Source organism: Amblyomma maculatum, chromosome 1, assembly GCF_055883805.1.
Source record: "Amblyomma maculatum isolate TAMU_Amacu chromosome 1, ASM5588380v1, whole genome shotgun sequence".
NCBI lineage: Eukaryota > Metazoa > Arthropoda > Arachnida > Ixodida > Ixodidae > Amblyomma > Amblyomma maculatum.
The window spans coordinates 114699317-114713483 of record NC_139344.1 but is presented as its reverse complement, the minus strand read 5'-3'; the positions used below and the strand labels follow the sequence as shown (position 1 = coordinate 114713483).

The window sequence follows — 14167 nt, the reverse complement described above, 5'->3', positions numbered from 1 at the left end:
CAACCATATTAGTTTCTGTGATGCCTTGTGCTATCTAAATATCACAACAAAGGACTCAAATCAGCCTATCTCATTTGGTCGGGCATTAAGACAATTCATCAAATCAAGAATACTCATTGCAAAAACATAACAAAACAAGTAGAACGTGAAAAGTGAGGAACCGATAGGGATTTCAGCCACTGTTTGGAGTTGAAAACTGTAAGACAGTGAAAAACAGATTGAGTGGTTGTGCAACAATGCCGCTAGTTTGAAACCACCAAAAAACTCGCCAGAACCAAAGTCGCTTTTGCTGAAGCAGCAAGGTAACTGCTTACAAAGATAGAATACAAAGGACTCTTTCAGAAATCTTTCAGGGTCTTTCAGAATTTCAATTCAGAAGTTTTACGTCATGCAGAAATCTGAATTATTTTCACGTGTAGCACACACCTCCACATCTACGAAGACTGGAATTGTTAACAAGCGTTGAGGTGCCGGCTAGTTGGTAATACATTTTGGAATAACAGCGCGAAGGACGAGGCTGTGTTTGTGTCCTTCTATCTTCGTCCTCGTCCTTCGCGCTGTTATTCCAAAATGGAATTGTTCCAGTGCTTTTCATGGGAATATTTTTTTTCCCTGTCTTCTAGCGATAATGAGTGCATGTTTGCATTTTTTAGGATAAATTCAATGGCACTTTGGGATTTCTTTCTTTTTTGTAGGCGTGAATATATGCCATGGCAAGGTCCAGACCCTGACAACCGACGAGGCCCAGATCCCAGCTTGCGTCGAGGCCCAGATCCAAAAAACCTGGCCAGCAAGGAAAGTTCCACCAAAGCACGAGGTCCACAGGCATCAAGCCTGTTTCGCCGAGGGCCCCTCAAAGACATCACTTTCCGCTCCTTTTTGCGGGGATCCTCATTATCTTCTGGTGGTAGTGACTCTCCTCAGGGCTCCAAGTCCTCCTCTTCCCAACAGTGATTGGGACCGAATCATACTTAGGCCCGACTTTGAGTGGTAGCAAACTTGAAGGTATAGCTAAAGCCTGTCGCTCTCTGCTGGTGGAAGCAGTACACTAAATTTGAACGGCTCGTTTGTTAAGCTTGTCATCTAGTCTCGCAAGAATATTACTCTCACTCGTTTAGCATATTAGTGTGCTAGTCCCGCAAAAGATTAGCATTTAAAAAAAAAAAAGCCTGGTTCTGTAAACATCTGAAACAGACCAGCTTAGCTTTAATTGGTGGCATAATGCAAATGTAAATTCGATATGCAACATTACTATTAATTCTGGTGAAATATTGTTCTGCTTGTATAAGTGACGTGAAATTTGTGAGTTACTTTTCGTCTTTGTTTGGTTCTGTTGAGGTATTTTGCATATATTTTTTTTTTATTCTTTCTTTATGCTCCTGTGTATAGACAAGTGAAATGCATGTGCAGGCATCTTAGTGCTACCACATAAAGTTGTCACTGAGTACGAGGCACGCATAGATGCCTACTTGGTACACATGGTCACTGAACTCTTGTTTGGGTTCAAGTTGTGAGAAAATAAGAAAAGGCAAAGCTATATACGCACCACATACAGGGTTTTGCTGCACAGGTTCTCCTCATCCACTTAACGCAGGCACGCTATCTTCATGCAATCATAGCCTGTTCAGTGCAGCTGGCGTAGCTCATTTCACTGCCTTTGAATAGCATGCTAAGTATTCCATAATTTATAAGTAGAATGAAAAATTATCAACCATTGAAGATAGAGAAGCATCATCTTTATTTCTGCTCAGATGCTGTTCTGTATCAAGTTCAGCAAGCTTTTCACATCGGCCGTGTAAAGTGTTGCCTAATGAAATAGTTGTACCTGTTATATCCTGCCCGCACATTTTATGCCACTTTTTTATCATGAGTGCAATGTTATTGGCACAGGTAGCTGCAGAAACATTGCCTTGATGCTGCCAAAGTTTTTAAGGGTTATGCAGCCTGTTTTGACTCAGCAGGGATGCTTCATACTGTGCTTTGCAACTTTGTGTGATTACCGCATCCCAGCTTGCTACAGTGTGGATGCTATCATAATCTCTGGAGTGGTAGACGTCCTATTGAAAGATGCCCATTGACAGACTCGTGTAAGGCTGGTAGTGCTGGTAGTTTGAAGAGCACTCGTAGCAGGGCTTCAGCTGTGTTAATAGACCGAAAAAATGTCACTTTCACAAATAGTTCAGTCACTGTATACTCGTACAGACATGCTTCAGTGCTTAGTGATGTCTTCAAGCATCTGCAATTGATGCCTGCAATTGCTGGCCCACGTCATTAGATGCGCGTCATTAATAGCTACATCAGATTAATATTTGAACACTTGTCTACTCAAAAGGTCACTGTCCTCAACAGCTTGCCCAAAGGTTCAGAGATAGTTGTGGTCAAGGTCATTTATTCATGGTACACCTCAAATGCATCAAGTAAGCATATTAGTACATGAGGGAATATTAAGTACATTACATTATAATTTCAGTGGCAGCCAGGCTTCCCTTTCCAGCAAAATATGATGTCAGAAGCTTAAGAGCCACACGTTTAATTTTTTTAGCCTTTTAAGAGGGGAGGCTACCTTTGAATACCAACTTTGTTGTTTCTTGAGATAATTGAATGAAATTTTCAGGGTAGACTCGTGGCACAGCTATTTGAATAACTGCAAAGTTTCATGGAGCTGCGCACATTGGTACTCAAGTGTATCAGAAGTATATCAGAAGTATATCAAGAAGTATATCAGAATGGTTCACATGGGTTCCTTGTACCATGCCTGGTGAACTTGCAAAATGTGTTGGCACTATGAAATTCATTATGAAGGTTCCTGAATAGGTACCACAGGGCAAGACGGAGCCCTTTTTTTAAATTTCCCTGCTGAAAAATTTTAGCAGTGCATTGAGGTTAGTGCCACTAATTGGACTTGCATTAGCCTAATTTTGATTGATTATTATAAATTCCAGACTCAATAATTTGAAAAAATGAGCTTGTCTTGCCCTCTGAAATTTATTCAGGCACACAATAAAAAAACCAGGTGGGAATCCGATTAGCGGTTCCAGAAATACTGCGGGAATAAGCAACCATACCATGAAAAAAATTAATTCTGAGAAAATGGCACTTGAAGTTTAAAACAGCATTTTCAAGTCTAAAGTTTGTCTTTCACTGCAGCACGTTGTGCCTCCACCTCCCCGATTCCCTCGAAAAGTGCATTTTCATGCGAACAGCGGACGACGCTGACGACGCGTTATCGCTTGCGATGAGACGCGATACGGGAGGCCGAGATCGCCGAGGTTGATATGGCCGGTACAGCAGGCACGCTTCAAACGCCGGCTCCTTACGTTGACGCGAAAGATACGCAGTTGGAAGGGGCAACGCAGTCGGTCTAGTAGTGATGTAGCAGAAGCAGCACTAATAGAAGCGTCTCTGCGCCCGTTGGCAACGCCCTTCACTAACTTCGCGATTCTGACGGCATTCACAGAACGACGACGTATGCAGTGTTTTGAACTTCTTAGCGCGCATCGTGGCCGACCGTGCAATAATCCACGAAGTGCACATAACCGTTCAAAACACGCCACTAGAATTCGTAACGAGCGATGATCACGGTGATCTCAAAATGGTGAAACGTGAAGCGATTCAGCGAGCGCACAAAGAACGCCAGCTCAGTAGGCAGACGACACACCGGGGAGGGGCCACCGCGTCAGCGCGCGCAGCAGCCAATAGCAGTCGCGCGATCCCCCGCGTTCTCACGGAGCGCGCGCTGTGTCCAATCACAGCCCGAATTCGAGACGCGGGAAGCTCAACAATCCCTGTAAGGCCCCCAATCACAAGCGAGCCATGCTTCTGCTATGCCGCGGACGCCGCCGGCGAAGGCAATATGGAAAAGGACAAGCATTCACAAACAAAACAAGACCAAGATGGCGGCGCTCGGCTCAGCGGCAGAGAAATGGCGCGCGCGTAAAGTTTGGGTACATTTGCCGTTCACTCGCGACTCTGGGGCTGCCACGCCTAGTTGTATATTTAATATAAAGCAGTTCCACGATGAATTAGGCATTTATAATTATAGGAAAGGTAGTTTATAACATATACAGCCGAGATATGTACTTTTTGAAAAGCCGACTTTTTCGTGATTTTTCGAATTTCAAAGCCCGCGTCCCCCCTTAATGAGGAAAAAATGCAGGCAATATTCTGGATATTTTTTTAAGTTTTTGTGATGCCAGTCTCGCAGGAAATATTTGGTTGGTTGCTCGCCTCTTCAGGCTTTTGTAAAAGTTGCCAGCAGAAGTGCCACCATCAGTGACGGACAACAGCTGAGGGGGCAGGAGTAAGAATTTTCCTTAGGCGATGGCAGAGACTGGAATTCACACTGGATGTCAATCAGAGCTGTAGCAGTGATCACGTCGACGCTAGGCATGTTTCGTCGGGCCTGGAGAATTGGAGGGTTTTCGGGTCGGGTCTTCAGAGCAGTATCACCTCTCAACGGTGCAGCCATCAGTTTTCCGAACGACATCGAGCATACGGGTCAGAAAATGACGGGCGGCGAGATCGGGGCGATGGGGAGCGACGACGGTAGGGGGGCGACGAACAGTTGGTGAGCAGAGTCTGAGCGTCGGGGCTTGAGTATTGCTGTTTCAGAGTCCGATGAAGAGTGGCGGGAATAGATATTGTTACAAATTTGGGGGTCGCAGCGGAGCACTAAGCAAGAGGACCAGCGTGGCAGGCTTCTCGTTCTGAACAGCCCGTGCCAAGCTTGCGCTCCAAGCACGTGCTGTACATCTTTATTTTCCTCCTAACACGGCTGGTAACGCTGATCTCGGCACCTCCGCTCTGTAGCGTCGGCGGGCACTATAACATAGTCCGGGTAGCGGCGGTAGGTCGATGGTGGATGAGTCCGGCAGTGGCGAGAGATGTTAGAGAGTCGGCAGCCGTTAAAGCAGATAGGCCTGTTGTCAGGTGTTCACCACTCATCTGGGTTGCGGTTGCGGCGAGGGTAGTACGGATGTCCAGAACCAAGTACCGGGGACACACGGCGAGCATCTGGGGAGCTAATGGATCATACAGGTTGGACCCCGAGATTGGCGAATTCTTGCCGGACAACAGCCTGTATAAGGGATACCGTAGGAGCACTGTCCGGCATCGATAGTTGGGGAAACTTTGGGAGAAACTGCTTGTAGCTCCCGACGCACAAGTCGTCTCAGGCTGTCTGATATTGGCAGATGGCAAGATGGGGTTCAATGCACGCAGGGCGACGTCGCAACCGTGTTCGGCAGCCGCGTGAACTGAGAGGAAATGCGGCGGCTTTCCGCTTGTTCAAACCATCGGCATTCTTTTATGATTGCGTCAACCGTTACGTAGTCCTTGTACACGAGCAAGTTGAAAGTTTCGTCTGCTATTCCTTTAATTCCATGATCAACTTTCACTCTGGCAATGCGGTATCAACTTCCTTGCAGAGAGCCAAAATATCTTGAATGTATGACACATACGTCTCTGTAGACTATTGTTTTCAGCATACGGGCTCCTTCTGCGCGGCCAGGTGATGTCCGTTTGGCTTACCAAACAATTTAGCAGATTTTCGGACAAACAAGGAATGAATTTGCAACATAGCATAGAAGTCGCTGGCTCGCAACTTATCAGGCTACCAAGACCGGCAGGCACAAGCAGCTAGCCGTTACAGGGTCAACTGTAGCATTTCCTATCTGGCTGTTTTCTTTGTTTCACTGCAAGCGAAATAAAAAAGTTGACCCTGGGCTGGTCGCGCTTTCGGTGACCCGTGAAGATGCCAGCCTAGCGAAAAAGGCCGCGGACACCCTTCCTCCCGAGGGAGAATTTGTGCAAGCGTTAAAAAAGCCCCCCACCACCGAGGGACCCCCGAGAAACGGTTTCTTCCTCTTGTGAACACCCCTTAAGACTTTGATGCCTATTGAATGATACTCTTCCTTGGTTTTCCCCCCAAATAATATATGGGATGGTATATCACCACAGGTGAACAATCCTGAATTACCCTTTCTATGCAGTTATGTGCGCTGTTATTGCCGAATGTGACATCCTACAGCAGATGTACATAATCCTGCGTATGCTACACATCTCGATAGGATAGGATAGGAAATACGTTAATTTCTCTAGGAAGGTCTTGTACTAAGAGCAGAATCATCCATCTTCCGTCTTCTCACAGGGTCGGTGCCCCTATTCCAGGGCTCCGCTGAGCTTCGCTGCTCGCTGGGCGTGCTGGATTAGACCTAGTTGGCAATCCAGATCGCCACTGGAGAGCCGGCTCTCCCACTGTTCCACACTCGGGTCTTTACGAAAGGTATCATTATTTCTACATTGTCACGTGATGTGGTATTAACGAAGGTTTGCTACCACACCATGGGCAGGTGTCCCGATATTCTGACGGGTAAATTTTGCTTAGTATATGTAGGTTAGGGAATGTTCCTGTCTGCAGTCTTCGCCAGTACACTGCCTCTTGTTGTTAGATCCCGATGAGGTGGCGGATAGCGGATCCATACCCCCTTATAGTAGTTCAGAATGTCTGAGTACGTAGGGCCGACCCGCTGGGGTAGATCGTCCTATTGGGAGCAAGCTCCGCCCGTGTACTCTCGAGCTACCTTATCGGCGCGTTCGTTCCCCGCTATGTCGGTGTGTCCTGGCACCCAGTAGACGTTGTGTGTGACTTTTGATTGGGTCGCGCACTGGAGGAGCCTGAGCGCGGCGCAACCTATGCGGCCGTTCATGTAGTTACGGTACGCTTTTATCGAATCTGTAAGAATGGTAAGGGACGTGTTGCTTCGATACCCAGCTACCACCGCTAGAGCAACGGCCAGCTCCTCCCCTTCGGTTACCGTGCAATCCCTGACTGAGGTGCTAGCAAGTTATTTGCCAACATGGCGAGTTATTTGCCAAGTTACTAACCGCTTCTGAGGTCGGTGCTTCTCCACGCAGTTCTACTTTTGCCGGTCGCGTTCGGAATCTTCTTTGCTCCTACTACCTCCCGTCACACTTTCGGAGTGGTACTCACCTCCCGGGGGAGATTTTGCGCCAGCGTTAAAAAAGCCACCCCACCACCGAGGGACCGCCAGGAAACGGTTTCTCCCTCGTGTGAATACCCCTCAAGACTTTGATGCCACTGAATGATACTCTTCCCTGGGTTTCCCCAAAAATAATATATGGGAAGGTATATCACCACGTGTGAACAATCCTGAATTGCCCTCCTTTCTATGCAGTTATGTCCGCTGTTATTGCCGAAGGTGACATCCTACAGCAGTGCTTTCTATAACGGCAGCCTGTTCCCAAGTTTTGATTTTACTAACATCTCAATTGGCTACTTTGACATCGAAATTTTCTCTCTTTCGAGCTTAAAGGCGAGTTCCATAGAATCCAATATTGTTTCGCCCCTGCCGCCAGTCCTCCGCGCCAGCAACGGGCTAATGTGGGCATGGCGCACTCAAAAGTGCCAATGGAGCATGCTGACAACTCCCCTGGAATTTGCCTCCCCAAGTATGGTTCCGGGATGGACGCTGTTACGTTTCGCCACTGACAAGTGTGACAGCTAACGTGGCCACCGCATAGCAACAGGAAAAGCAGGGACCGTGTCTGCCATTTCGGCGCCGTCCGGTCGACCGCCCAACGCTTCCTCAACCTGCATTTTAGAGAACCCAATCCATGCATTCCATCATTGAATGACAGTAGCATTGAAGTGGTGGACAAAGAAACTCCGCTCCCAGATGGTCCGGTCGGCTTGAATTCCTTTGGATTGGGAGGCATGATCACGTAAAAGTCCATGCCGAATATGAGGTCCTTGCAGCAGTGCGACAGGATAACGAACAAAAGCTACAAAGGCTGAATCGGTGATGGCTACTTGAGCAGTGCACCGTCCGATTGGTGTCGTAAGGTGACCGCCAGCAGTACGAACTTGCGGCCCCAGCCATTCAGTTTTCATAGAGAGTTTCCGCTTGCAGAGGTCCCAACTGGTTAGCTCCTCCTCGTTGGTCTCGAACCAGACCCTTGCAGTGTCCGTCACGTAGAAAATTACCTTAGCAGCAAACTTCATAGTAGGGTCCCACCTGTTGTGTGCACTCACGTGCTCATACATAGCGAGCCAGTCCTTCACGTCAGAACTGTCCACTCCATTGAAAATTCCAGGATCACGCTGATGGGCAGTGATGAAAGCAGGGGTGAGTGATGCCGATGATGCCGCCTCCTCGCTGGGCATGGCTACAGAGCCAGGAAGTCGAAGCGGAGTTCCGTGCTTGCTGTAGGCCACCCCGCACCTCCACCAATAATGTAATGTAGATACACGCACACAGCGAGTGGATGTATGAACAAATACGTATATACAAATGGATTGCTGACTACAGACGACAAACTTCTGCCCAGCGGCGCCCAGCACGAACCACCCACACACTTCGTCGTCCTGGTGTTCCCCACATTCCACACGCGAGCACAGCACATTGCCCTCATCGTCCCTTGACAGACAATATGTTCCATTAATATGCAACAAGATGATGTTAAGGTATGAAAAATGATCAAGAGATATTTTGCCAGTGATTTCGCGTACCCACGAAGAAATGAATTTGGGAGATCGTAGGGTCCTGGGGAAGATTTAATTTATATGTTTAGTAACGTGGAAACCACACCGTTATGCGAGGTTAAGCTAACCTGTGAAGGACATGCAGCTGTTGGGCTCGACTCGTACGGCTTTGGTTCTGAAAATACGCTGTGGAAGTAACTTAAAATGATGAGCAATAATATCCTCATTGGTAAGCATAGAATTGTCGATTGATTTTTCAGATATGGGAGATGTTTTCTCGCTAATGTGGCGCCAGATTTTACTGCTGTCATTCCGTATGAAATTTGGCAACGTCGTCTTGAAGTAATAATCTTTTGTTCGACGCACAGAAAGTGCTAGATATTCTCGTAACTTATTGATTTAGCTCTGCTGTGCACGTTGTTTCTTTAGTCTCTTAAGTCTGTGTTTTAGGTGAATGATGTTCAGAGTTACTCATGCACCTGCTTTAGAATAAATTTGTATTTTTTAGGTACAAGCTTCTCTATACAATAGTGACATGTTGTCTTAAATTGACTCCACAGTGCGCATGCGTTAGTGCCATTAAATTCCGCAATGCACATTTCAAGATGTTCGATGATTGAGGTGTCATTCGCACGTGTGAAATCCAAGACGCGATGTACACTTTTCTGGTCTGGCAAGCGGGTGTATCGGCACAGAAACGCTGACTACATCAAGATCCAAAAGTCCATTATTGACAGATACAGTGCATTCATGGAAAGCATCGGGGACAAATGCTGAATCTAGAACTGAGCTGTTTCTATGAAACACTCGCGTCTGTTCACGAACCCCTTGGGTCAAATTGTGCGTAAGCATTATATTGTTACGTGGCGGCAAGCGATGACGATAGGAGAACAGAGGACGGAGAGAAGGTGCTCGATGGCCGTGCGATGACGTTTAATGAATCTGTGTGCGGGCCTAGCGCCGCGCTCCTGCCTGCGCCACTGCCCTCTTCCTCGTTCGTCTCACTCAATTTCTTCGAAGGCGAGGCCTCGAAGCAATGATAAATTCCACTGACACTAACCACAGGTCCGGGCTGGGCGGTGGTAGTTGGCCCGTTCTGGGGCAAAGCTGCTCGGCGATGTCCCTGGGCCCTCGATAAATGGTCCCGGCTTACAAATAGCGTCGATGTTTCAAGGCGAGTATGGGGATAACGTAGGCCGCACTTCCAACCAAATGTTGCGTGGCGGCAAGTGATGACTACAGGAGAATAGAGGACAGAGAAGATGCTCGATGGTTGTGAGATGACGTTTAATGAATCTGCGCGAGCCTAGCGCCGCGCTCCTTCCTGCGCCACTGCTCTCTTCTTCCTCGTTCCTCTGTAAACAAGACTGCTTCAGATAAAGGCATTCAAGATCAATTACTTCTTCCAGCAAAACAGCCTCTATATTGTTTTTAATAATCACAGCTACTCTTCCACCCTCTATCTTTTAGAAATTCTCTGTACGAGGGGGATGCTATCATAATCTCTGGAATGGTAATGTCCTATTGAAAGATGCGTATTGGCAGGCTCGTGTAAGGCTGGTAGATTGAAGAGCACTCGTAGCAGAGCTGCAGCTGTGTTAATAGAGCAAAAAATGTCGTTTCCAGAAATAGTTCAGCCGCTGTATTCGCCCAGAGACGTGCTTCAGTGCTTAGTGATGTCTTCAAGCATCTGCAATTGATGCCTGCATTTGCTGGCCCACGTCATTAGATGCACATCATTAATAGCCACATCAGGTTAATATTTGAACACTGTCTACTCAAAAGGTCACTATCCTCAACAACTTGCCCAAAGGTTCAGAGATAGTTGTGCTCAAGGTCATTTATTCATGGCACACCTCAAATGCATCAAGTAAAGATATTAGTAAAAAAGGGAATATTAAGTATGTTACATTATAGTTTCAGTGGCAGCGAAGCTTTCCTTTCCTGCAAAATATGATGTCAGTAGCTTAAGACCCACACAATTAATTTTTCTAGCCTTTTAATGGGAAAGTAAATGCAGGCAATATTCTGGCTTCTTTGAAAGTTTCTATGATGCCAGTCTCGCAGGAAATATTTGGTTGGTTGGTCGCCTCTTCAGGCTTTCGTAAGAAGCTGCCAGCAGAAGTGCCACCATCAGCGACACGGACAAAGCTGGGGGGGCAGGAGTGGGCACCTTCCTTAGGCGATGAAGGAGACAGTTCAGTTCAGTTCAGGCGTTCAGTCATGTCCGACTCTTCGTGACCCTATGGACCATGTCACGCCACGCTTTCCGGTCTCTCACTATCTTCTTAACATCACATAGCTTCATCTGCAATGCCTCGAGAATGCCATCTAACCATCGCGTGCGCTGCCTACCCCTTCTCCGGCGACCCTCAACCTTTCCCAACATCAAATCTTTCTCCAGCGACTCCTCTCTTCTCATCAGATGACCAAAGTAGCTGAGCTTTAACTTTAGAATTTGACCCTCCAATGAGCAGTCAGGGTTTATGGTCGACAATATCGACTGATTTGATCTTCTGGCAGCGCCCGTCTCGGCTGCGGGAGGTGGTTAGTTCGAAACCCACCGCCGGACACCCACCGGTAAAAATGGGTACAAGCGTCCCCCGGCCTGGCGCTCGGCTTTTTCAGGGGTGTGCGTTTGGGAGAAGTTCCGTAAACCCCGCTGCGCGCCCCTCCTCCGCAGTGGGCCCAAACTCAGTTTCGAACCTCGCAGCCTGCAAAGGTGGTTCTGTTTGTCTTGCAAAGGTACTTCCTTTGACCCTGAAGGCGATGAAGGAAGTACCAGATGAAGGAGACAATTCATACCAAATGTCGATCAGAGCCGTAACAGTGATCACGTCGACGCTAGGCATGTTCCGTCGGACCTGGAGAATTGAGGGGTTTTCGGGTCCTGTCATCAAGCAGCATCACCTCCAGACGCTTCAGTGATCAGTTTTCCGAACGACATCGAGCGTACGGGTCAGACGATAACGGGCGGCGAAATCGGGGCAACGGAAAACGACGACGGTAGGGCGGCAACAAACGGTTGGTGGGCTGAGTATGAGCGTCAGGGCTTGAGAATTACTGTTTCAGAGTGCGATGAAGAGTGGCGGGAATAGACATAATCCGGGTAGTGGTGGTAGGTCTATAATGGTGGACGAGTTCGGCTGAGTTGAGTGATATGACCAACTCAGGAGCAATTGAAGCAGATAGTCCTGTACTCAGGTGTTCACCACCCATCTGGGTTGTGGCTGCAGCGAGGTTAGTACGGATGTCCAGAATCTAGTACCTGGAACACACGGCGAGCATCTGGGGAGCTAAAGGAGCATACAGGTTGGACCCCGATATTGGCGTATTCTTGCCGGACAACATCCTGTATAAGGGATACCATAGGAGCACTGTCCGGCACTGATAGTTAGGGAACCTGGGAGAAACTGCTTCTATGTCCTGCTTATAGATGGGGTTGAATCCCCGCAGGACGACGTCGCAACCGTGTTTGGGAGCCGCGTCAACTGAGAGGAAATGCGGCGGCTTTCCGCTTGTTCAAACCGGCATTCTTTTAGGATCGCTTCAACCATTCCGCATTCCTTGTACACGAGCAAGTTGAAAGCTTCGTCTGCTAGTCCCTTGATTACATGATCAACTTTATCGCTCTCTGACATTGCGGTGATAACTTTCATGCAGAGAGCCAAAATGTCCTGAACATATGATACATATGACTCTGTAGACTGTTTTCGGCATGCGAGCTCCTCCTGCGCGGCCAGGTGATGTCCGATTGGCTTACCAAAGAAGACAGAAAGTGTCCGCTTGCAGAGGTCCCAACTGGTTAGTTCCTCGTCGGACTCGAACCAGACCATTGCAGTGCCCGTTCTGTAGAAAATGACCTTAGCCAACCTCATAGTAGGGTCCCACCTGTTGTGTGCGCTCACGTGCTCGTACATAGCGAGCCAGTCCTCCACGTCAGCACTGTCCACTCCATTGAATGTTCCGGGAAAACGCGGATGGGCTGTGATGCAAGCCGGGGTGAGGGATGCCGATGATGCCGCCTCGTCGCTGGGGGTGGCTAAAGAGCCGGGAAGTCGAAGCGGAGTTCCGTGCTTGCTGTACGCCACCCCGCACCTCCACCAATCATGTAATGTAGATACACGCACACAGAGTGGATGTATGAACAAATATATACAAATGGATTGCTGACTACAGACGACCAACTTCTGGCCAGCGGCACCCAGCACGAACCACCCACACACTTCGTCGTCCTGGTGTTACCCACATTCCACACGCGAGCACAGCACTTTGTCCTCATCGTCCCCTGACATAGACAATATGTTCCATTAATTTGCAACAAGGTGATGTTAAGGTTATAGGTCTGTAGTTTTTTTACATGACAGCAGTCGCCTTTTTTAAACACAGGCACAACTCTGGCTGTCTTTCAGGCATCATGTACTTTTCCTGTTAACAAAGAAATACGAAAAATGATTAAGAGATATTTTGCCAGTGATTCCGTGTACCTACGATGAAATGAATTTGGGAGATCGTAGGGTCCTGGGAAAGATTTAATTTTTATGTTTAGTAACGTGGAAACCACACCGTTATGTGAGGTAAAGCTAACCTGTGAAGGATATGCAGCTGTTGGGCTCGACTCGTACGGCTTTGGTTCTGAAAATACGCTGTGGAAGTAACTGTTAAAATGATGAGCAATATATCCTCATTGGTAACCATAGAATCGTCGATTGATTTTTCAGATATGGGAGACGTTTTCTCGCTAATGTGGCGCCAGATTTTACTGCTGTCATTCCGTATGAAATTTGGCAACGTCGTCTTGAAGTAATAATCTTTTGATCGACGCACAGAAAGTTCTAGATATTCTCGTAACTTATTGATTTAGCTCTGCTGTGGACATTGTTTCTTTAGTCTCTTGAGTCAGTGTTTTAGGTGCATGATGTTCAGAGTTACTCATGCACCTGCTTTAGAATGAATTTGTATTTTTTAGGTACAAGCTTCTCTATACAATAGTGACATGTTGTCTTAAATTGACTCCACAGTGCGCATGCATTAGTGCCATTAAATTCCACAATGCACATTTCAAGATGTTCGATGATTGAGGCGTCATCCGCACGTGTGAAATCCAAGACGCGATGTACACTTTTCTGGTCTGGCAAGCGGGTTTATCGGCATAGAAACTCTGACTACATCATGATCCAAAAGTCCATTATTGACAGATACGATGCATTCATGGAAAGCATGGGGGACAAATGCTGAATCTAAAACTGAGCTGCTTCTAAATGAAACACTCGCGTCTGTTCACGGACCCCTTGGGTAAAATTGTGCGTAAGCATTATATTGTTACGTGGCGGCAAGCGATGACGATAGGAGAACAGAGGACAGAGAGAAGATGCTCGATGGCCGTGCGATGACGTTTAATGAATCTGTGTGCGGGCCTAGCGCCGCGCTCCTGCCTGTGCCACTGCCCTCTTCCTCGTTCGTCTCACTCACAATTTCTTCGAAGGCGAGACCTCGAAGCAACCATAAATTCCACTGACACTAACCACAGGTCTTGGCTGGGCGGTGGTAGTTGGTCAGGTCTGGCTGGAAGGGCTGGGGTGAAGCTGCTCGGCGATGTCCCCGGGCCCTCGATCAGTGGTCCCGGTTTACGGATAGCGTCGATGCTCCTAGGCGAGGATGGGG

At 47.7% G+C, this 14167-nt stretch overlaps 1 protein-coding gene across 2 annotated transcripts in view; it reads left to right on the top strand.

The window, feature by feature from the left end:
• LOC146203539 (uncharacterized) overlaps positions 1-9942 on the top strand; it is a 110825-nt gene extending 100883 nt beyond the window's left edge. For both annotated transcript variants that reach the window (XM_084588834.1, XM_084588836.1), the window contains exon 13: positions 696-9942. In XM_084588834.1, coding sequence (XP_084444960.1) covers positions 696-954 — 259 coding nt within the window. In that variant the 3' untranslated portion in view covers positions 955-9942. The remainder of the gene's footprint in view (positions 1-695) is intronic.
• The last annotated feature ends 4225 nt before the right edge of the window (positions 9943-14167 follow it).